Source organism: Chiloscyllium plagiosum, unplaced genomic scaffold (genome assembly GCF_037043375.1).
Source record: "Chiloscyllium plagiosum isolate Xiang-an unplaced genomic scaffold, Cpla_swu_hap1 HiC_scaffold_4, whole genome shotgun sequence".
In the NCBI taxonomy this organism is placed as follows: domain Eukaryota; kingdom Metazoa; phylum Chordata; class Chondrichthyes; order Orectolobiformes; family Hemiscylliidae; genus Chiloscyllium; species Chiloscyllium plagiosum.
The window spans coordinates 46,958,814-46,984,239 of record NW_028270142.1 but is presented as its reverse complement, the minus strand read 5'-3'; the positions used below and the strand labels follow the sequence as shown (position 1 = coordinate 46,984,239).

Below are 25,426 nucleotides of genomic sequence, written 5' to 3'. Positions count from 1 at the left end.
CAATTTCAGTTAAATGAGAGAGATGGCTTAGCAAATCTTATTTGGCATTGTTAGGGAAAGCAGATCTGTGGCTATTGTAGGGAACGTCTGAAAATAAGTGGATGACTGCAATGGACAAGGACTATGCTGTCAGGAACGGAGCTGGAAATGTGTTGCTGGAAAAGCGCAGCAGGTCAGGCAGCATCCAGGGAACAGGAGAATCGATGTTTCGGGCATAAGCCCTTCTTCAGGAAGCCAGTTCATCTAGATGTAGCCCACTTCAGCCAGACCCTTTGCTACACCTTCATAAGTGACAGAAACCATACAGGCTTAGACTGATGACAGGGCTGTAGCTAGCAATAAGTGTACAGCTTCAATGAAGAAGCTTCTACTCTACAGGCCTACAACTACCTCCCAATGTTGCTTCTGATGTAGCATCAAAGAAGATGAGCACCCATGTTACAAATAATAGTCTAGTGATAGAAACAGTTGCTTAATAGTACACCATGTGTCAATGAATTTTGGGTGCATGTTGTATCAATGGCTAATCCACAAGTTGCATTTAAAAAGAAAGAAGCACTTGGGTAATCTGGTGGGAGTCTGCACAACTTGAGGGAAGTTGTCCTGCATAACTGCTGCATGCATTTTTGTTTTTAATAATGGTTAGCAACAACTGGCTTCTTTGTGCTGCACCTCGAGGGAGTTCCTCTGTCAGGTCCCTTCACTGTAGCAGGGTGTTTTTCTTCTGTGGGGACTTCAAAGTCGCAGAATCACAGAATTGTAACTGTGCAGAAGGAGGTGGTTCAACTAATTGTATCTGTGTTGCTTCTCTGCATGAACAATTCACTTAGTGCCAATCATCTTTATCCTGCATTTACATTAGAATCCCTACAGTGTGGAAACAGGCCCTTCAGGGCAACAAGTCTACACCGACCCTCCAAAGAGTAACCCACTCAGACCCATTCCCTCTACCTTATATTTGCCCCTGACTAATGCACCTAACCTTCACATCCCTGAATATGATGAACAATTTAGCATGGCAAATTCACCTAACTTGCATATCGTTGGACTATGGGAGGAAACCCACGAGACACAGGGAGAATGTGCAAACTCTAGACAGACAGTCGCCTGGGGCTGGAATTGACCCTGGGTCCCTGGCGCCGTGAAGCAGCAGTGCTAACCACTAAGCCACCGTACCTGCATATTCTTCGTTTTCAGGTAACAGGTTAAATCTGTTTGAATGATTCATTTGAACTGCCCCACCACCCTCTTGTGCAGCGTGATCCAACTCTAAACCATTTGTTGTGTGAAAATAGGTTTTCTCAAGTTGGTTTTGCTTCTTTTGCCAATTACTTTAAATCTGTGCCTTCTCATTTTCATTTTTGACACAAATGGGAAAAGTTCCTCTTTATCTACTTTATTTGGACCCCTCTATCTATCAAAGCTCCAATCCATCTCAATGTATCCAATCTATGCTCATAACTGAAGTTCCTCATCCCGGGAGCCATTGTCCTAAATCTTTCCCACACACTTTTCACACCTCCACATCCATTGTGAGGCCTTTACGTAAGCACAACACTATGAAAGCTTTGCTGGGTTCTATTGCAGAACAATTCCAAATCAATCCGTATACCTGAGGCTATGCTTTAACATGCCAATTGTACTGCAGGATCATTTTGGGGAATGCAGAGATTCCATTGTACCCAGCTATCCTGCAAGTGTCATTAGCTATAAGATAAAGGACAGTTTTGATCAATCAGGATTCTGTCTGAAAATTTAGACATTTGGTTAAAATATTAGTGATGTAATTCATTTAAAGTTAAAGATGTTGACATATAAATGAACTTTGTCATATATTGTGGAAAATCAGCTAGGTACCCTGAATGCCACAGTTCATATGAACATGTAAAGGAAATATCTTTAAGTAAATGAAAAGTGATAGAAAATTGTGTTGTGCTATGTTCTGTACTCAATGATACATAAGTCTCTCTCTAACTAGCAAGTATTTCCATGGCTCCGCAAGAATTCTATTGCAAAATTAGGATCGATTGAATGATAGAAGGAGATCCAACAGTACTGATATTGATTTGATATTCTGATCAGTTATCAGGTCAAATGTAAGCTGAAACAGATTCTAAGTTCAACTGCTAGCCTTCTGGCTCCAAAATAATCGTCCTTTCTCATCTTCCAGTTATCCTAGATTAAGGGCCACTTCTCTCAAAGATAAATTGTCCCCTCCAAGGCAAACACAGAAGTGAAAGTCTCATCAGGTGCTGGAACAGGTTTGAGGGATGAACGGCCTATTCCTGTTCAAATGTGTCAACGAAGTACAAAAAGAGACTAGCAGGAAAAAACAAATATTGTATGTCACCAATTGTTGCCTTGTTTTTAAAAGGAAAGATTACAATTTAAGTAACCCGTCTTTTACAATATTAATTGGTTGAATGTTTCGTAGCTACATCTTGTTTTGAAGAAATTATGGTTCTTTCATCACTCTCATGCACTTTTAATGTACTTTATCAAGGCATTGTCATTGTACGTGATTTTTCGAGATTGTCCACACTCTCTCTAACTGTTTTCAATAGCTCTTTAATTGATTCACAGTACTGTCATTTGTTCTAATAACTAGTTTCTATGCAGAAGGTATAAGGAGGTAACTGTGAGTCAAATGAAGGCAAAGTATACATGCCTCTTTGAAGAAAGGTGTGTCAGTTCTTAAATTTGTATGAACATGAAATCGTGAGTTCATTTGTTTACAGGGTATTAGTAGTGAATACAAGCTGCTGAGGAAGGCAGGTATAGAGTGCTCTGTCTGCCACCATCTGGTGCTTGCATGTACCTGCAACTTATACCAATGATTTCAATGCCAACCTTGGCTCAGTTACCTGTGTTTCATAAAGTTGACGGGCCAGGCTACATTCTCAGACCAATACTCAACATAGACTGATATTCCCAGTGCAGGTGCTGAAGGAGTATTGTACTGTAAGTTTCAGATGAGCCATTATACCATGTCTCCTATGTTGGGTAGCCCTTCATACTCCATGGTCTTTCTAGGTCAGTGTTGAACATACTCAACGGCTGAGCATCTTCCACTCGCTGGATAGAAATTTCCTGGACTCCTTGATGAAATGCTGCCTCTGTGATTGATATGTCCACATCACACTAACTCGGTTTGCTGTAAAAAGGCACAATTCACCTCTGTGAGGAATTCTAAGGTTACGGATTGAGGAAACAGAAAGGACATGCTGCCAATTGGAAAGATGTCTGGCAAGAAAGGACAGGCCAACCCCCTAGGATGAGCGGTGCCACCGTGGAGAAAATGCTGGGTGCAGTGAGGGCCAGTAAGCAAAAGAAGAATGTGAGAGCAGGTGCAGATGGAGGTAGCTAAGGAGGTCAGCAGCAGCACCAGGACATCCAGGATTCATTCCAGAAAACATACCAATTACCTGATGAGGATAGGTCAGGACACATCCTTCATTACCCATTGCCTTCAATGCACATTCTTTTACTCCATCTTACCCAATCTTCACATACATCATCCCTCTTTGCCAGGCATAAAGATGCCCACTACTGTTTACATATGCTTCCCTGATTTTCTCCTTTTACAATGCTATTAACGTTGATCTTCACCTCACATCCTTCAGAGCAGTGTAACTTCAACTTCCTCAATTCATACTGAGAGGGCAGTCTTCGCTACACGCAACATTCCCGTCCCCAACCCTCCACCCACTGCAATATTTCCAGTCTTACTATATCCAGAGGGACGTCACATTGGGCAGTACATTTCACTGTCCTCATCACTTTAGCAGACAAAGAAGGGGCAGTGTCCAGGGAGAATTTCACTGCAAAAAACATCCACATTCTGGGAAGTATTTTATGGGGTAATTTGTGGGGTGTGAGCATTGCTGGTTGGTCAGCCAGCATTTATTGCCCATCCCTCGTTGCCATTGAGAAAGTGGTGGTGAGCTGCCTTCTTGAACTGCTGTAGTCTACCTGCTGTGGGTTGACCCACAATGCCATTAGGAAGGGAATTCCAGGATTTTGACCCAGTGAGAGTGAAGGAAAGGTGATATATTTCCTTGGTGAGTGGCTTGGAGGGGAACTTACACGTAGTGGTGTTCCCATACATCTGCTGCCCTTGTCTATCTGGTGATTAAGTCTTTAGCAGCTTTTGGTGCTGACTAGGTGGCTGCTGCTTTCCAAGGTAATTCAAGACATTGCTGGCAACGCCCACACTTGTTAGTCATCCTGAATTGTCCTTTTTAGAGAACAGGTCAGATAAGACGAGTTCTTTTACAACAATTACTGACAGTTGATGGTGCCCACCGTCACTGACATTAGGTTTATGTTCCAAATTTGAGAAAGGAGGCAAGAATCTCAGGCTGGACTATTTAGCACAACTTCAAAAGAAGGGTTGAGAGTGTGGTGCTGCAAAAGCACAGCAGGTCAGGCAGCACCCAAGGAGCAGGAGAATTGACATTTCGGGCAAAAGAAGAGCTGTAGGAAACAATTGAGTCCATTTTGTGAAGTGAAATGTTAAAATTGCAGAGATGGATTTTGGACTTGTATTTGGGTACCATTGAGGATCAAGACGAAGCTCTCAAGAGTTTCTTGGCTGGGATAGAAGGATTGTTCTTTGTAAGACATGTTGACATCAAAGATCTGTTTTGATAGTATCAAAAGATCATTCAATCTATTGCCTGTGTTTATATTTTTGGTGAAACCACTGAGTTTTAGATGATTAGAACCATGGCCTAGAAATTTGATGGCAGGCAAGAAGCAGATGCCCATAATGAGCCTAATATGTGCTGAGAGCATTGAGAGGGCTTTTGTGGCAGTATCCCTATCTCTGGACTAGAGGGTTCAAGTTCTGGAGGTTTATCAAATAATAATGGAATGGTTTCATACATTTCTAATGAATCGCCATCAATTTCTATTCCAACAAAATCCTCAGAGAAAGAATTTCTGAAATTGAAAATGTTCTTTGCCTTCATCGTGAATGTCTGAACAAGGAATTTCATGCATCTGCCTAATAGTTATTTGAGGCGCCTTGTTTTTGCTATTGGTGTGTTCACATACATTAGTCAGGTTAATGCATGAATCTTTAGAGCTATTCATTAAGCAAGTTGAACTGTTCTGCATTGGACACCATAAGGAGCATCATTTACAATGGGTTACTTATTATGGTCTTCTTGTCTATGTTAAGTTTGTGGCTACCTGCTTAGTCACAGAACATAAAGCAATTTAACAAATATAGCTGAGATTTCAGGAGTCAATAAAATATTGAAGGAGCAATCTTACCTGTCTACAATTCTTTTTCTAGACTGCCTTCTTCGTAGCTTACAAATTGAAAAGTTTAGAAATAATCATAATTGGATATTAATGAATGATAGAACCATTAATTAAAACAGAAGATACTTGGTCACTGAGGTCTGGCAGCATCTGTGTAGAGAGAAACAATCTGTATTTTAGATTGTGACTTTTCAATAGCATTGTGAAGATATCGAGATGGAACAGAACTGACTGGATAGCCTTCTACTGTGCTGCTCAACATCTCATCATTAAGGCTGCTCACGCCAGTTAACTTGCACTGACTTTTAATATTGAAATGAATTGGCAACATTGAAACTTCTGTAATAATGCCATCAGAATAACACAATCTCAAAACCGTGAGTGGCACAGTGGTTAGCACTGCTGCCTCACAGCACCAGAGACCCGGGTTCAATTCCCGCCTCAGGCGACTGACTGTGTGGAGTTTGCACATTCTCCCCGTGTCTGCGTGGGTTTCCTCCGGGTCCTCCAGTTTCCTCCCACAGACCAAAAATGTGCAGGTTAGGTGAATTGGCCATGCAAAATTGCCCTTTGTGTTAGGTGAAGAGATAAATGGAGGGGAATGGGTCTGGGTGGGTTGCGCTTCGGCGGGTCGGTGTGGACTTGTTGGGCCAAAGGGCCTGTTTCCACACTGTAAGTAATCTAATCTAAAACAAGAATTTATTTGAAAATGAAAGCAATACGAGGACAATGTTGCTGTAACCTTTTGAAAAAGTTTGTTGAACTAATTTTAAAATAGTACATTTTCTTGTTTAATTCTTTACACTTATTGCATTGTGTGAGTTTCCATGGAGATAGCACTGTGTGTTTTCAAGTCATAAAATTGTACATCATAGAAACAGACCCTTAAGTTCAACTTATCCATGTCGTCCAGATTTCTCAAACTAAACTAGGCCCATTTGTCTATGTTTTGCCCATATCTCTTTACACCTTTTCATTTCATGTACCTGTCCAAATGTCTTTTAAATGTTGTAATGTGACAACCTCTACCACTTCATACTGTGTGAGTCACCCCTCAGGCCATTTTTCATCTTGCCCCGCTCATCTTAAACTGATGCCCTCTAGTTTTGGACTCCCCCACACTAGGAAAAAGATCTTAGTTATTCACCCTATCCATGCCCCTCATGATTTTATGAACATCTACGAGATCACCCTTCAGCCTCCAAGGCTCCAGGGAAAAAAATCCCCAGCCTATTCAGCTTCCAACCTCCATCCTTATCGATCTTTTCTGAACCCTTTCAAGTTTAACAACATCCTTCTTATAGAAGGGCAACTGGAATTATACACAGTGTGCTATTTGAAAGTAGTACTCTGGCTGTAAACTTTCTTTTCATTTTAAAACCATTTTCCTCCTTTGACTAACAATGCAAGGAAGCTCTGTTATTATCACTAAGCAACATAAAATGTAAAAAGCCAGCTTTTGTTTTCTTGGTCCTCTCCCCATTCTGTCTGTGAGTGTCCTTTAACTTTTCTCCTGAGTGTTCGTCGCCTTGTTGGAAGGTCTGGCATCAGTTGTCTAATTGGAATTTTTTAATGTGAGTCTTGGGGTGAATGTTTGTACACTATTCAGCTCGAAACATGAGAGAATATCAGAGCATTCAATCTTGTCTTCACTTGACATATATGTTTCAACAAATGCGACCTGAGAAATCAGGATTTCTCCTCCTGGTCCTTTTCACTACACAGAAACATAGAATATAGGAGCAGGAGTAGGCCATTCAGCCCTTCAAACCTGCTCAGACAATCAATATGATCATGGCTGATCATCCAACTCCGTTCCCTGTTCCTGCTTTCTCCCCATATACTTTGATCCCTCTAGTCCTAAGAACTATATCTCCATCTTTCTTGAAAGTCTTCAATGTTTTGGCCTTGAACAGTTTCCCGTGGCAAAGAATTTCACAGCACGCCACTCTCTAGATGAGGAAATTCCTTCTCATGTTTGCCCTAAAAGGCTCTCCCTTAGCCTTAGACAGTGACACCCCCCTCTAGTTCTGGACTCCCTGGTCATTGACCTTGCTGCAGCAATCGTGTCTGACCCTGTTAAAATTTTGTAGGCTTCTACAAGACTCCCCTTCATTCTTCTAAACTCTACTCAATATAATCCTAATTGATCCAGTGTCTCCCTGTACGTCAGACCTGCCACCTTAGAACTCAGTCTGATAAATGTTTTTTGCACTTCCTCAATAGCCAAAACAAGTTTCCTCAGATAAGGAGAATGCCCTGTACAGTTGCAGCAGACCATCCCTGCTCCTCTATTTGAATCCTTTTGCAATGCGGTCAACATACCATTTACCTTCTTTACTGCCTGTTGCATTTGCATACTTACTTTCAGTCACTGGTGTACAAGGACACCAATGCCTTCTTGCATCTCCCTCTTTGAAGAAAGTGAGGACTGCAGATGCTGGAGATTAGAGTCAAGAGTGTGGTGTTGGAAAAGCACAACTGGTCATGCAGCTTCCAAGAAGTAGAAGAATCGATGTTTGGGGCATAGGCCCCTCATTCCTGCTGAAGGGTCTATGCCCGAAACGTCGATTCTGCTGCTCCTCGGATGCTGCCTGATCGTCTATGCTTTTCCAGCACCACAGTCTCGACTTGCATCTCACTCTTTCCCAAATTATCACCATTCAGGTTATAATCCTGTACATGCTAGTAAAGTGAATAACCTCACATTTATCCACATTATACTTCATGCATTTGCCCACTCACTCAACCTGTCCAAATCACACTGAAATGAAATAACACTTTGAATTGCTCAAGTCATGTGCTGGATGTGAGGTAAGTGATTAGTTTTATGGAGCATTAATTGTTTGATATTCAAAGTGTATTCGATTTATTAGGTTGTCAAATTATTTGTAAAATTTCCACACTAAAATAGAATGTATTTATTTCAGGAACCTGCAACCAGGAGTGTGCTAATGGCCCCAACCACACACAAGGCCCATCAAGGAGCAGGGAGACAAACTGATGATAGCGCTGTTGTCCACTTCTTTAAGAATATGGTAATTAACTATTGCTGTCTACAGTGTGCAAGCTGTATGTTTCAACCTTGGAAATTATTTATCAAGATAGGGCTTATAGGGAACTCCTCGGAGGGTTGGTGCAGACCAGATGGGTCTAATGGCCGCTTTCTGCACTGTAGGAATTCTATGATTCTCGGCATCTTATTTTAAGGAAGGATGTTAAAGCCCTGGAAATAATTCAAAGGAGATTTACGAGTATGATACCAGGAACGAGAAGTTTTAGATATAATGAAAAATTAATTTGACATATTCTCCTCAGAACAGAGAAGATTAAGAGGTAACCTTATTGAGGTGTTCAAAATTCTGAACAATTTTAACAAGGTAAAGAGGGATATTCTACTTCCATGATGTAGTACATGAATATAGGAGGGAACAACTTCACGATTGTCAGCAACAGAGCGAGGAGTGAGAGGAGGAAAAACTTTTTTTCTCAGAGAGTTTTTACTGTTTGGAATGCATGGCCTGGGAGGGTGATGGAGGTGGATTCCTAGGAGCTTTCAAATGAGAGCTGAATATATATTTGGAAGGGATGAAGTTAGAGGCCTACGGTGATAGGGCTAGACCTTGGGACCAGCTGGGTAGCTTTTTTGGGAGCTGCTACCCATCCAGATGCCTTTGAAATGCTGTAATTGTACCAGCCTCCACCACTTCCTCTGGCATGCACCACTATCTGTGTAAAAAGTTTGCTCTTTAATTCCCTTATAAATCTTTCCCCTCTCACCCTAAACTTATTCCCTCTAGTTTTGGACTCTCCTATCCTGGGGAAAAGATCTTGACTATTCACCCCATCCATGCCCCTCATGATTTTATAAACTTCTTTAAGATCACCCCTCAGCCTCTGACTCTCCAGGGAAAATAGCCCCAGCCTATTCAGCTTCTGTCTATACCTCAAACCCTCCAACCCTGGCAACGTCCTTGTAAATCTTTTGTGAACCCTTTCAAGTTTCGCAACATCTTTCCTATAGCAGGGAGACGAGAATTAAACGCAGCTTTCTAAAAATGGCCTAACCAATGTCCTGTATAGCTACAACATGACCTGCCAACTCCTATACTCAAATGTGCTTATAATAAAAAGGCAGGCATATCAAATGCCTTATTCATACCCTGTCTACCTGTTGTTCCACTTTGAACTTGCACTCCAAGGTCTCTTTGTTTGGCAACATTCTCCAGGCCCTTACCATTAAGTGTGTAAGTCTTTGGCTGATTTGCCCCATCAAAATGTAGTGCGTCACATTAGATTGAACTCCATCTGCCAGTTCTCAGCCATTTGATCTAGATTCTATTGTACCCTGAGGTAGCATTTTTCACTATCCACTACACCACTAATTTTGGTGTCATCTGCAAATTTACTAACTATATCTCCTATATTCACATCCAAAGCATTTGTATAAATGATAACATCAATGGACCTTGCAGCACAGCACTGGTCACAGGCCTCCAGTCCAAAAAGCAACCCTCCACCACTATCCTCTGTTTCCTACCTTCGAGCCAATTCTATATCCAAGTGGCTAGTTCTCCCTGTATTCCATGTGGTGTAACCTTGTTAACCAGTCTACCATGTGGAACCTTGTTGAACGCCTTACTGAAGTCGATCTTGATCACGTCTACCATTTTGCCCTCATCAAACCTCTTCATAACGTTCAAAAAAACTCAATCAAGTTTGTGAGACATGATTTCCCATACACAAAGCCATGTTGACTGTCCCTAATCAGTCCTTACCTTTTTAAATGCATGTAAATCCTGTTTCTCCAACAATTTGCCCTCCAGTGATGTCATGATCACCAGTCCCTAGTTCCCTGCTTTTCCTTACCATCTTTCTTAAATAATGATAAGGTTAGCCAACCTCCAGACTTCCAGCATCTCATCTATTGCTACCAATGACACAGATATCTCAGCAAGGGGCCCCAGCAATCAATTCCATAGCTTCCCACAAAATTCTAGTGTGCATCTGATCTAGTCCTGGGGATTTAGCCACTCTTTGTGTTTTACGATGTACAGCACCTCCTCCACTATAATATGGACACTTTTCAAGATCTCTATTTATTTCCTTAAGTTCCTTCGCTTCTATAGCCTTCTCCAAAGTAAACACTGATTCAAAATACACAAATCTCTCCCATCTCCACACAAAGGCGACCTTGCTGAGCTTTAAGGGGCCCTGTTCTCTCCGTAGTTACTCTTTTATCTTTGAATGTATTTGTAGAAACCCTTTGGATTCTCCTTAACCCTATTTGCCAAAGCTATCTCATGTCCCCTTTCTGTACTCTTGATTTCCTTCTTAATTGTACTCCTACTGCCCTTATATCATCACATCTGATTCCCACCTCTATCCATAGATCAAAATTAACACCACCATAAGAAAATTACCAATTTTAGTCCCTTTTGCTGATTTGTGGTAAAACAGAACTATTTTGTTGAAACTTTTCTTTGGGAAAGATTTGCTTGGGTGTGGATGTGGTGCATACTTTGATTTTAAATTAAGTTTAAATCTATTTATTAAGAACGAGTTTCAGGCAACCTTACTCCTGTGTGACTGTATCATGCTTAGTTATATTCTGACTCTGGTATTGTCTTCCTTTTCAGATGTCACCAAAGAAAGCCCCAGTAAAACAGAAGGTAAATGGCTGCTCCTTGCACTCGGTCTAGTGGATATGAAAATTGTGGCAATCACATACTCAGGAGCTTGACAATATCTTGCATTTAAGGGAAATATTAAGTGAAGAAAAAGTCTGTGTACAATACCTTTCACCACCTAGTGACATCTGAAGTCCTTCACACCAAATAAAAAACCTTTTGCTGAAGTGCAGGAAAATTTGCACGCACAGTAAGATCCCAGAAATAGTAATATGACCAGAGCATTTTCTTTCAATAATGCAAGCTAAGGAGAAAATTATTTTCGAGGAGATTCACTCTTCAAGATAGTAATGTGGGATTTATTGATATCCATCTTGGAGGAGAGACAAGGTCTTTATTTCACACTCGAGTAAAAGAAAACAACTCTAACAATGCACGATTTCCTCAGTAATGCACATTGCACAGGAGTGGCAGCCTGGATTATGAGAACAAGTCTCTGGCACGGTAGCTAAATCCTCTAGTTACTGACTCAGAGGCAGGAGCACAACCCATAGAGCTCTAAACAGAGTATCATTTTCTTATTCAGCTATAGAATAGAACTGCTATTCTATTTTAATTAGAAAAGAAATGACAAAACTAATGTCTGTTCGTTACTTCCGTTAAGTGTTAAGGATACTTGCATTCAGATGTTGAGTAGCAATCTTAAGGTAATCTTGATTATATTCTGTGCCCAAGTCTTTTTCTGAGCCTTTTGTGTCTCCAATTGTATTTGGTGATTATCATGGCTCCTTTTCTCATCACTACTACAGGCAAGGTTCGGAGCAAGTAGAGCTATCACTAAATTTATTTGGGTAAGGCGCAAGATCTGTATTTACTGCCATAATCATGCTGGTCACAATGGCTAACAAATCAATAAATTCAAGAAATCTAACCAAAAATGCACTTGCACCATTATTGTTTCATTTCATCTTGTCATGCCAACATCTCTGGTGATATTTCTCATTTATAAACTCCATTCCCATACTTACCTAACTCCATAGACAGGGAGTTCCCAGCAGAAAATGAGTTAGTAGGCAAATTTGTATGAATTCGGCCTTCAGTTCAAGTCTCCCAATGCCTTAATCCAATATCAGATTTGTAATGGATGGGGATATCTGATGAGGGAGCAAGCTTCTTAGATAGGAAAGAGAAATCCTAATTTCCTGTTAGTATTATTACGTAGCATGATTAAGTGAGATGAAATTGATCCTTAGAGGAGTATAGCTTACTTAACTGTTATCCCAGCTGACAGAACTCAGTGTGAGGCAAACAAATTTGTTGATTGCAAGATCAGAGAGACCGATTTGAAGACAGCATATTACTATTGCAAATTGTTTGGTTTTCTTTAAATGTGAACAAAGACATTGATTAAAGTTTTGGTGCAATGTCTGCTGAAGATGAGGTGTACCAGCCGAAAGCAAGCAATTGAGAGAGAAGCCGAAATGGCACACGATGGAGAAAGGAATGGAAGGCTATGCTGACGGATTGAAATAAAGAGAGGTGGGCGAAGGATCACATAGGGGACATGAATGCCACAGAGGCCAGTTAGGTCAAATGGCCTGTTTCATACTCTACTGCCGTTGTCAAAAATATGTTCTCTATCACAGCTATTGTCTGTTATCTAGTTCTGATTTTTTCAGGTATTTAGATGATCTCAAATTTTTACACCAGATTTAAACTCCTGCAAATAAATCGATATTTCAAGTTTCAATAAATATTACAAGGAGATAAAAAGTAAAACAAGCAAGGATTATTCTAGTACAATCTAAGTCTCAAGGCACAACTGATTGGATTCCTGAATGGAACAACTGATTCTGGTAAAAGTTTATTGCATCAGTCATGGGCTTTGAATGAGGGAATGTTGATTGTCCAACTGCCTTGCCACCCCCATGCCAACCCAGTCAGACAAGCAAGCTGGCAGCTGCCAAATGAGGCACCAGGTGGGATTGAGGTCCCAAAATCCGACCGAGAGCAGACCCCAGCAAAGCACATTGGAAACGGATACTGTTACTAATGGGAGGGGGAGTGTGCAGGGATGCAGGATGCTGCAATTGTTTTTAACAATCTTCCATTTGTCAGTTGTCTATTTGTTGCAATCATGTCTGCCAGCCTCACGGTTTGGAGGCATGTCTCAGTCCTCTAACAAATTCAGCAATTCAGTTCATTGTTTCTTTACAATTCACTGACCCATAAGTGTATGAAAGTGTAGAATCCTCGGGGTGCTCTGGTTTCCTCCCACAGTCCAAAGATGAGTGGGTCAGGTGAATTGTCCATGCTAAATTGCCCATAGTGTTAGGTGCATTAGTCAGAGGGAAAAGGGTCTGGGTGGGTTATTCTTCGGAGGGTCGGTGTGGACTTGTTGGGCCGAAGGGCCTGTTTCCACACTGTAGGGAATCTAATCTAATATAATCTAAATACTGAGAGTGTGACCTAGTCTATGGTTTAAATTAGAACTAAGGTATCATCAAGCTGCATATTTCCACCTTCCCTTTGGCTGGACTAGTAACCAGGAATGGCAGTTCATTGACAGAATAAGAGACCCACAGACCTCTCTGTTCTCAGTGTTATTTGACCAATGTCTGTTTGTGAAGTCCAGTGTCTCCACATCTTTGCTGGTGGTTTTATTGATAGTCATTCAGCATCTTGTATACACAATGAGTGGTAGCAGGACATATGGAGGCTAATCCGTTAACCTCATCATCGCAGAGTCAAACTAATTGTATTTCAAAAGAAAATCTTACATAATCAATATCAACACATCACAATGCATTAATAATGTGTGGTACTATTGCTAATGTTTAACACAATTATACTTTCAAAAAATAACATTTTTTACTACAGGTATAAACAGTTCAGTGATACTGCAGATTTAATGTGTACTTCAGATATTCCTTCAAAGGTCTGTCTTGAGTTTAATTTCAACATTCAGCAGCCACTCCAAGTATCCACATGCTCCTTTTAGTCCAATGTGAGGCAGGGGGATCACTTAAGTCTTTGCCAAGCCCACCAGTCAACAGAGTGACTTAGAGCTGCCTATACGAATGTTAGCAGTTTTCTCATGAAGGTGGAAGTTTTGTTTGACAAACCTGAATCGCTTAAGGCAAACAGTCTCCAACATGAGGAGCAGTGAGTCTATAGTTCTTTCCAGTGACACTTCCTCAGGCCTTCCAAGACAATTATAGTGAAATGATCACAATTCAAAATACCTCACCTCGTCCTATTATTAAGATCAAATGAGTTCAAAACCACACCAGCCCCCAACCCCCCAGCACCCGCCCCACCTCAACACGACAACTGGAAATTTTATTGCAGTTAATTAACTAAATCTGGAATAAAAGGTAAAGTAAATTTGTCATCAACCATAGGGCTGCACTTTCATTAGAGAGAAACAATTGGTGCTGGTTTAATCTGAGGGTCACCATGGCTCAGCCAAGGGGAGAGATTGAGAGGGATAGTCCTTCATGATAACCTCAGCCAGTATGGGAATTAAACCCAAATTGTTGGTGCCACCCTGCATTAAAAACCAGTTGTCCAACCAACTGAGCTAACTGATCCCCATAAAATAGCTTGTATCAGTAATGGTACCCATATAAATAATACACCGTCTAGTTCAATCATATCCTTTTAAGGAAGGACATCCACTATCCTTACCTGGTCGGTTCATGTGTGACTCCAGAGCCACAGAAATGCAGTTAGTTCTTAACACCATCTGAATTGGCCCTAGGAATTGTTAAGAAGATGCCTTATCTTCATCTTGGTTTAGGGCAATTTGGGATAGACAATGAATGTGATGTCCACATCCCATGGAAAACCTCTGCATCTGTTCAAGGCACTTCTCTCTCTTTCCTCCTGTCAGTAAGTCTTTCAGCATCTTCACCTTCCAACATCCAGCAAGGCAGCATGGAGACTACGCTTTGATGTACTCCTCTATCTGTTTGTCAGGACACACCTGAGACGCAGCCAGTATGATTTAGAATTCCCATATTTTCTCAGTCCTTAGAAGAAAGGTTTTATTTTGTTCAGTGCTTCCTATGGCGGGTTGTGCACATCACTGTGTGGACAGTTGTGAACGTGTGAGGTTCACAATCCACAATCAGCCAGAGTAACCTATTGACAAACCAATTCTGGTGTTCAAGTATGTCACCCTTTTACTTGTTGTACACAGGGAACATAGAATGTTGAACATTACAGCACAGAAACAGACCTTTCGGCCCACCATGTCTGTGCTGACCATGATGCCATTCTAAACTAATTCCATCTGCCTGCATATGGTCTGTATCCTTGCTATCCATGCCTGTTTGTGTTTCTGTCTAAATGCTTCTTAAACCTAGCTATCATATCTGCTTCTACCACCTCCCCTGGTAGCACATTCCAAGCACCAACCACCATCTGTGTAAAAAAAAAACTTCATTTGCAAACATCTTTTAAAACGTCTCTCTTCACCTTAAATCTGTGCCCCATAGTACTCGACATCTCCCACCCTTGGAAGAAGACTCCGACTATCCATCCTATCCATGCCTTTCATAATTTCATACCTATTTCTATCAGGTCACCCTCAGCCTCCGACATTCTAATGAAAACAATCCAAGTTTGTCCAACATCAGAGGCTGGGGGATGACCTTATAGAAGTTTACGAAATCATGAGGGTGGATAGCCAAGATCTTTTCCTCATGGTAGGGGCTCCAAAACTAGAGGGCATGGGTTTAAGGTGAGAGGGAGAAGATTTAAAAGGGATCAAAGGGGCAACCTTTTCACAAAGAGAGTGGTGCGTGTATGGAATGAGCTCCAAAGTAAATGGTAGAGGCTACTACAATCACAACATTTAAAAGGCATCTGGATGGATACATGAATAGGAAGGTTTGGAGGGATATGGGCCAAGTGCTAGCAGATGGGATGAGAATAATTTAGGATATCTGGTCAGCAGGGATGAATTGGACAAAAAGGTCTACATCTCTATTCTGAGTCTCCTTATAGCTAATACACTCCAATCTATGCAACAAGCTGGTAAACATCTTTTGCATTCTTTCCAAAGCCTCCACACCCTTCCTGAAGTGCAATGATCAGAACTGCACACACAATACTCCAAATGTGACCTAACTAGAGTCTTATATAGCTGCAACATTAACATTACTCTGGAAAATTTCTCCCTGACCACACCCACCCTTTCCCAATCCCCATACAAAACATCCCAGTCAGAAACCCATCCAGCTTCCTCCTGAAGGTAGAGAGTGGTCATCAGCCATCACAGTGTCTGGCAATGCTTTTTACATAGGCTTACCTCTCCCTTGGAAACAAGGAACCTCAGATCCAGTCTGTTTCTCATTTTGCACAGATTGCACAGTTATCTCCGTTCTGTCAAACTGAAAGGACCAAGATTGAGAGAAGTTACATTGAACAGTTTTAACTTGTTATTATAGCATGTTTGATTTACAAAATGTCAGCTAGTTATACCCTCTGAAATCATTACAAATATGTGGAAAATAGTAACGATAATCATTTCTGTGAATGAATTTCTTATTCCTACGTTTAACTTTTGTTTTGATTTGTTTAAAGGGTACGGATGGACAAAGGCCACATTATGGGGCAGCTGGTTCTTCCAAGTCAAAGGAGGCTTATAGAGGACGGAGAGATGGCTCAGGCACCCTTTCATCTTTTTTCAAAATGGTAACAAATTTTCAAAGAAAACAATCCTCTCACCATATAATACAGTGACAACAACAACAACGGACTGTTATATGGCACAACTTTACCTCTGCTGTAGACTTTAATTCAGGCATAAGTTGTTTAATTTCTGATATAAAAATTTATTCATTGCAGGCGATGAGACAGCAATTCACTACCGGCGGTTCTGCACCTATTTAGTTGGGTTAGCTGGTGTGACTAGAATCCTGCTGTGCAATTTCTGCTGGTAATGCAGACCCCAGTATCAAATAACCAGAAAACAACAGCAACACATACATTAATATAGCACCATAACATTATAAAATTACCTGAGGCACTTCTTTGGCAATTATTTGACAGCAAGACATATGAGATATGTGGTTAAAAGCTTGGTCAAAGAGAGAGAAAACATTACAGTTGATTTCAGAGATTAAATCATGATTAGTTTGCCAATACTATTGTGGGTCACAATAGACGGTTGAACTCTACGAGGTTGGTATCATTTAGATGCTCTACAAAGTCTCCCTACTCCACCGGAACATGTTTGCTGGGGTTGAAGGCTTGGGATGTGTCAATAAATAGGAAAATGTATTTACATTTGAGAACATTGGGCCCACTTTCAAAATCTGTGCACTTCCACAGACCTGAGACCAAGTTAATTAGGTTGAAACCTTTTCTTTTTATCTACTGTAACTGATTTAGCTGACATAACACAGATGTTTCCATTTGGTTCAGTGCCTCAGGGACAGAGACCAAAACAGACTTGAGTTTCCCAATCATTATCAAAGAACCCTGTGTGAAGTTACTGTGTGAAGTCAAGCAGAACAAATTAACATGGCAATGGTTAAATCACTCTCTGCTTAAAGCTATAGGGCAAAAACCAGGATTGTGATATGATGGTTAATGTGAATATGTAAGTAGATGGGGCTATGTCATCATGGGAAGTCATATGATGACTTCTACAAGATTGCTGTCTTAGCAGTATCATGGTTGAAGTGAAGTCTTGGCATGTACAGTTAGTTTTTTTTACAAGCCAATGTTTGACAATCACCAAGACCCCTGCAATCACTATCAACCCCACTCTCAGACACAGCTTAACCAGATGATGAAGGCAGGTGAATAAATCACAGAATAGCCAAACAATCAGAGATTGAACACTTACTTGCAAGACAATGAATCAACAAGGAGATAGCAACATATGGCAAAGAAATTAAAGAATTTACCAAAGGTTTTCCAGACTAATTCCTGGCATTGTAGGACTGAGGTATAAAGAAAGACTGGATAGTTTAGGACTATATTCACTGGAGTTAAGAAGAATAAGAGGGGAGAATCTCATATAAACCTATAAAAATCCTAACAAGATTAGACAACGTAAAGCAGAAGGTATGTTCCTAATAACCAGGGTGTGCAGAACCAAAGGTCACAGTCAAAGAAAAAGGGGTAGGCCAATTAGGGCTGAGATGAGGAGAAGATTCTTTACCTAAAGAGTGGTGAGCCTGTGGAATTCTCTGCCACATTGAATGTTTGCAGTGAGAGAGATTTAGTTCATAGGACCAAAAGGGTCAAAAGATATGAGGCAAAGGCAGGAACTGGGTACTTATCAGCTATGATCATACTGAATGGTGGAGCAAGCTTGAAGAGGCAAAAGCCTTACTCTTGTTCCTATCTTCTATATAAAGTTCAGTCTTGGGAGAAACACCAATATTGAGTGGGAGTAGTTTAATATGATTAAGCTTTCAGTCAGCTCTCCTGATACCTCATATGGTTCAGCATCAATTTTTTTGTTTGGTAGGAAGAAAGGGCTCTGGGATGTTTTACTGTGTTAAAGGTCATACATAAACTGTACAGGCATCAGCTAAGCACTGCAGTTGGCAATTCTTTCATTAAGAGAACGAACACTTAATTTTCAGGAAAGTCTATATATTAGCCAAACGTATCTCAAGGTAAATCAGTTGTGAGCACAAGCTCCTTCAGGAAATAATGAAGCAGGCAAAAATTGACAAGAAACAGGAAGCAGTTGGTCATAGTTAGTTGAATGATACTGTCGATCAAATGGTGCCACAGGAACCAGCTAACTTTCTGATGAAGAAACATAGAGAATAATGTCAAAAGGAAGGTTAAGGAGAGACAGGTGAGATACTTGGCAGGGGAAGGCTTAATTCATTTATCTGAAGGAAAGTCACAGCTGTTACTTTAGGAATCACGTTAGCAGATGATTTGGTGCAATGTATTAGAGAATTGGACCACAACCTTTAACAATCCTGGGGCTGAGATTACATCTCTGCTGGTATCCCACAGTCAAATGTCTTTCTAATACTTTTGGCTCAGTTATCTGAGATAAACAAGGGGGTGAAGTGTTCATGCCCAAACTCTGCTAAATATCTAGTCTCAAGAATTATGAATCTTTGGAATTCTCTATCCCACAGATGACACTCGGTTATTGAGGATGTTCAAGTTAGTTAGAAATTGTTAGATTTCTGTTTCTAAAAGAAACAAGTGATATGTGGATAGAGCAGGAAAATGGAATTAAAAATCATAATCTTCTTGAATAGCAGAGAGCTTCCAGGAGTTCACTTCTGCTCCTTTCTCTTATAATGTAAGAGTGTAAAGGATTACTGTATAACTTCCAACAAGATTACATTGTTGAAGGAGTATTGTTCACGGGAATAAAGCCTTTACTATTTCTTCAATAGAAGGGCTATCTAACCACCCTGTTATTCCAGTGAAATACCAATGCTGAGCTCCTAAAAGACTTCTGTGACATTTTATTCCATATCTCTGACTTTGAACCAAGTATTTCAACTGTAGCAATCTAAATGCTAATGTTCATTTTGCCTGGTTTATTTAAATGCAAATAGCAAGTAAACGTATACTGTTGTGTTTGTCAAGGGTGATGATAAGGAAGTTTAATATTAGAGGGAGGTGTTTTCTGTTTCATTTCTACTACAAGCAATAAGCTTCAGAGGGGAAAAGGCCTGAAGGTCGCAGATGATTTAAATGCCAATAGTATAATGTAATACTGTCAAATGCATACAACCGCATTAAAGCTGTTTTAACAGCATGTTGGGTCTAAATTGTAAAATTCTCAATGATTTAAATACATGGAGCAGCCGATTTCTGCACAGCAATGTGATAATGACCAGACCATCTTTTTCTCGTGATGATGATTGAGGGATAAATACTGGCCAGGAATAACTCCCCTGGGATTTTTTTTTAAGGGGATATGGGGCTTCAGCTTAATATCTCATTTGACAGTCAGCTCTTTAGCTATTCCTCAGTACGAGTCTGGAATTTCAGTCTGGAGCTTTATGTTAAGTTCTGGAGTGGGTCTTGAACCCATAGTCAAGTAAAAGCAAAATTCTGCGGGTGCTGGAGAATCTCAGCAGATCTGGCAGCATGTGTGGAGAGAGAAACCGTGTGAATGTTTCAAGTCTTGTATGACTCTTCAGGGCTTAGTTTGAACTCTGTGGTCTGACCTGGAGGCTACAGTGTCACCTAGTGAATGATAGCTGACAGTAGCCTTGTTATATTTCACACTCAAAATTCAGTCAAAATAGCCCCAAGGATTCCATTCACTAACACCACTTGTCATAATTTGTCACCTAATACAGGGTTAAGACCTTTCTTGACAGCTAAGCATTTTGACTTCATGAATGAATTCGGTAGGTTTTTTTGTTCAATTTTCCAAGCAAAATAATTAACCGATTTGCCAATACACCAGAATTAGGGAACAGGAACATCTTCCCCCAATACAATTTAAGAATAGGGACCAGAAGCACTCTTATCTAAATCTTTGCAAATATTTCTTATTAAAACTAATCCACACAATTAGGTACATAGTGCAACAAATTAGTGTGAGATGCCAAAAATTTGTACACCCAGCTACATCACCTCTTAAACATTTCACTTCAATAGCAATTACTTGTGTTAATAGTCTGTGTTGGCATTGGATCTGTGAATTTAAATCAGTGCATTGTGTTGAGATTTTGCTGTGTATTATGATTGATGAATGCAATTTTTTCTTTATTATTTTAACAAAAAGACATTGTCTTGTGTAAAAAAATGAATTTCAAACCAGATTAGTTTAAATTACTGTTTAAATATGCTAGAATGCAAGTATTGTAATATGCACTGAATGATAAATAAGGTCAAGTTTAAAAGTAAAATCTACAATTATTAGAAAGCTGAAGTAAAGGAAAATCAGCAAATGTTGCAAAGTTTAGGCAGTCACTTGGTATGTGTAAACAGATGAGTTAATGGGTCTGGATTTAACGTCACTCTTTATCGATTCTTCAATTTTAAGCTCATAAAATAGTCAGTTTGGCAGGTCAACCTAAGCTGTGGTCCTTAAATTATAACCATTAGAGTGCCATCAGGAAAGGATTGAAAACTTCCAATAACATGGCATTGGTGGAATTTAAAGGGGCCTAGCGTTCCTGTCAGCTCCAACAAACTACAATTCCATTGTCGACTCTCCTTTCGCCCCCAATGGACTTTGAGAGGCAACTTACATTGGGGGATTTGTTGAGGAGGCTTGGGATATGAGGGGCATTCTTGCAGGTTTTATCTGGGATTTAGTTCAGTTTGGTTCATTCATACATCTAGATATCAATGTTTCAAGATTAAAGACTTTCAAAGTCAGTCAACACTTTAGACAAAGTTTTCAGCATTTTCTGTTGTCTGCCTATTAATCAGACATGCACCTTTGTTAAATATTTTGTCTTTGTTTTTGTTCTAAACAGGGGAAAAAGGGTGAAGGTTCACCTGCTAGACGTTAAATCCACATCAATGACTGCAGCAGAAAGGAATGCTTCAAAAGTGGAAAATAAATCCTTGCTCGGTGTTGTGTATTAACAGTCTTACCACTTCACGTATTAACTGGCATTTACTCCACCCTCAAAAAAATGACTGGCATACAAATATGATTGATCCATTACCGATCAGGTTTATAGCAAGGTTGCTTAACTCAAATGATCTGTTAACTCAATTATTTTAAAGCAAGAAAACACCTTTTATTTAAATTTCTTTAATTTGAACCACAGGGTAAAATGAGTAAAACGTAATTTTAACAGTAGACTGTATAAGTATCTTAAATGGAATATTTTATTACTTATATTTCACTCCATGGTTATTATAATGGCCTTAAAGGTGTCAAGATTTTAAAAACTTTATTTTCAATGGCCTTTCCTATAAACACAGAAATAAGGAACCTAATCTTTTTCAAAAAGGTTTATTGCATCTTGACATAGATGGTGGTGGAAAAAAGGCAAGCCTATCGGCAGAGTTTGCTGCAAAACGATATTAAGACAATTGTTTGCGTTTTACTAAATATTTTAGCACCGTATAAAAATAAAATAAAACTCATCTGACCATTGCTATGAAGATCAATAAACTCCAGTTGGACATACATGCCATTGGTGACTTGGGCCTGAAGCAGTTCAGTAGCACTGCGTGTTAAAGCTGCTGAATCATTCTGCACTCGCACCATGTAAAGTTTAGTGTGCTGTAATGAACATAAGCAGCATTACCAGTTGTAAAGCTGTGAAACACCAAGGGTATTATACTAACCTGAAACTAATGCTAACTCTTAGCATGGAGACGTTTGTTTGATTAACTAAATTCCATAGGAATGGCCCACTGCCTGCCCATTCTTATGTGAGTGCTCTTTTGAATTGCACTGTTTTTGTAACTGAAATAATATTTTATCTTTATATTTGTATATTTATACCCCAATCTGTTTTCTTCGTCCCTGCAATACTATTCATGCATTAAATAGCAACCTTATGCTCAATAAAACCTCAAGGTGACAAGTGGTCAACTTTCTCACAGCTAGCATGCAATAACGCATTCACATTAAATGTTGCAAAGACTTGTAAATAATGCTAATATGCAATGGACAAAACAACACTAAACTCCACCCACCCAAATATTTTGATGGAAGTGAGGTACACGTCCCCAGATCTCAATAATGTTAGTATTCTTCATATGGTGCCAGACATTTTCTACTGGAGATGCAGAACAAATGCAAACCAGCCGCATCTTTCCTCAGTACTGAATCCTGCTGCTACTGCTCCTCTTCAATAAGAAATGTTTCTTCGTCGTTTGTGATTTAAAATACAATGGATGACCTGAAATGTTCTCCAGCTATCACCTGCTCCTTTTTTTTGCATTCTCCAATCGATAATGCTAAAAATTGAATGGGCAGTTTGCTGGGGAAGAGTTATTAACATTGGTTTCCAATATATATTGCCAGTTTATGTTTGGTAACATGCTTCTAGAGAATACATACTAGGAAAAGCTGAGTGAGCATGTGTGAACAAATTTTTCCGAATGTATATGTAAAATAATGCAGCTAAACACTGTGTTTGTCCACGTGAAAATAAAGTTAAAATTATAATTCAATGGCAAAGATCATTAATGTCAATTATTTTGAATACTGACTCCAGTGAGAAATCAATCATCCAATATATAGTTTTCACAAAGCAAAAGCTCTACATCAAACCTGTATTCCAAAAGCATGTTTGGAATTGATGCCAGACGCAACTAACAAGCTGAAAATCCATGCAGGTTTGGCTGTAGCATTTAAAAACAGCTCTTCAACTTCACTACATACAGCCTTACACAATACTGGCTCCATTCCGTCGTGATAATTTGAGCTGACCCTGGAACTGCAATATGCAACACTGTGTTTTCATACAGTGTCAAAGCTGCGCTACTGTCTGTCCACCAATCTGCACAGAATGCTTTCAACATCATCAATAGTTGTAGTTGATTCATTACCACAAATGAGTAGACAATCAGTCCAGGTCAAGTTGTTGCCTATCTCTCTTCTTGCCATGCGCTGGCTGCACTCCTAGGAATTACAGGGATTGATTAGCTATTATTAAAGAGCTCAAAACCAAAACAATAAAATGTTTTTCCAACCACTTTTCCCTCCCAGATGAATGAGTCCCCTTTAACATGGAAAACAAGGTTTCAGGACCGACAAGAGCAATGTTGTTAAGTAAAAACAAATCAATGGGCCAATGTACTTTGGGAAAACATAAGGACATTGTGAAAGTTGCCACTGCTGCACTCATCTCACCCAAAACACTCCTGTCCATCCACATCCATGAAAACAGCACTGCTACATATTTTTCACCATTCTATCCAGAATTCTTCAGATTCTGGAAGGGTTAACACTTGCTTAAACATGAACCAAGTGATTAACAAACAATTTAAGAGAATAAGGGTGGCAAATCCTACAGAAGAAAGGATGTTAATAGAAACATGCAGAAAATGAGTTTTTGAAGAAGTAACAAAGAGGATTGATGAGAACAGAGTGGTAGATGTGATCTATATGGACTTCAGTAAGGCATTTGACAAAGTTCCCCATGGGAGACTGAGTAGCAAGGTTAGATCTCACGGAATACAGGGAGAACTAGGCATTTGGATACAGAGCTGAAAATGTGTTGCTGGAAAAGCGCAGCAGGTCAGGCAGCATCCAAGGAGCAGGAGAATCAACATTTCGGGCATGAGCCCTTCTTCAGGAATTTGGATACAGAACTGACTCAAAAGGTAGAAGACAGATGGAGGTGGTGGAGGATTGTTTTTCAGACTGGAGGCCTGTGACCAATGGAGTGCCACAAGGATCGGTGCTGGGTCCTCTACTTTTGTCATTTACATAAATGATTTGGATGCAAGCATAACAGGTACAGTTAGTAAGTTTGCAGATGACACCAAAATTGGAGGAGTAGTGGACAGCGAAGAAGGTTACCTCAGGATCTTGACCAGATGTGCCAATGGGCTGAGAAGTGGCAGATGGAGTTTAATTCAGATAAATGCAAGGTGCTGCATTTTGGGAAAGCAAATCTTAGCAGGACTTACCCATTTAATGGTAAGGTCCTAGGGAGTGTTGCTGAACAAAGAGACCTTGGAGTGCAGGTTCATAGGTCCTTGAAAGTAGAGTTGCAGGTAGATAGGATAGTGAAGGCGGCATTTGGTACGCTTTCCTTTATTGGTCAGAGTATGGAGTACAGGAGTTGGGAGGTCATGTTGCGGCTGTACAGGGCATTGGTTAGGCCACTGTTGGAATACTGTGCGCAATTCTGATCTCCTTCCGATCGGAAAGATGTTGTGAAATGGAAAGGGTTCAGAAAAGATTTACAAGGATGTTGCCAGAGTTGGAGTATTTGAGCTATAGGGAGAGGCTGAACAGGCTGGGGCTGTTTTCCCTGGAGCGTCGGAGGCTGAGAGATGACCTTATAGAGGTTTACAAAATTATGAAGGGCGTGAATATGGTAAATAGACAAAGTCTTTTCCCTGGGGTCAGGGTTCAGGGTGAGAGGGAAAAGATATAAAAGAGACGTACGGAGCAACTTTTTCACACAGAGGGAGGTACATATATGGAATGAGCTGTCAGAGGAAGTGGTGGAGACTGGTACAATTGCAACATTTAAGAGGCATTTGGATGGGTATATGAATAGGAAGGGTTTGGAGGGATGTGGGCCGGGTGCTGGTAGGTGGGACTAGATTGGGTTGGGATATCTGGTCGGCATGGATGGGTTGAAGCGAAAGGTCTGCTTCCATACTGTACATCTCTATGACTCTTTGACTAGAACCTCAAAACGAGAAGAGTATATTACTATAGGTGCAACATTGTTATAACTGTCTCGAGTGGGATTATATTAAGAGTTAGAAATGTAGAATTTTCACTCAAGTTTAAGGTGAACTGGAGTTTGTTTACCTTCAGTTTGTTTTATGATGGTTGTATTTATAACTCGTGCTTGGACTTTTCAACCAGTTAAGAGACCATTTTGTGCTTACAAATGAGATTTGAACTTCCA

General features: G+C 40.1%; 1 protein-coding gene across 7 annotated transcripts in view; it reads left to right on the top strand.

Annotated features, from left to right (window-relative positions):
• LOC122549211 (myelin basic protein) overlaps positions 1-23,010 on the top strand; it is a 191,171-nt gene extending 168,161 nt beyond the window's left edge. For 6 of the 7 annotated variants that reach the window (XM_087986231.1, XM_043688630.2, XM_043688631.2 and 3 more), the window contains 5 exons: positions 8,202-8,309; positions 10,911-10,943; positions 11,711-11,752; positions 16,494-16,604; positions 21,344-23,010. In XM_087986231.1, the coding sequence (XP_087842357.1) occupies positions 8,202-8,309; positions 10,911-10,943; positions 11,711-11,752; positions 16,494-16,604; positions 21,344-21,379 (330 nt within the window). In that variant the 3' untranslated portion in view covers positions 21,380-23,010. The remainder of the gene's footprint in view (positions 1-8,201; positions 8,310-10,910; positions 10,944-11,710; positions 11,753-16,493; positions 16,605-21,343) is intronic. The other variant, XM_043688633.2, reaches the window with a different exon arrangement.
• Positions 23,011-25,426: the final 2,416 nt, after the last annotated feature.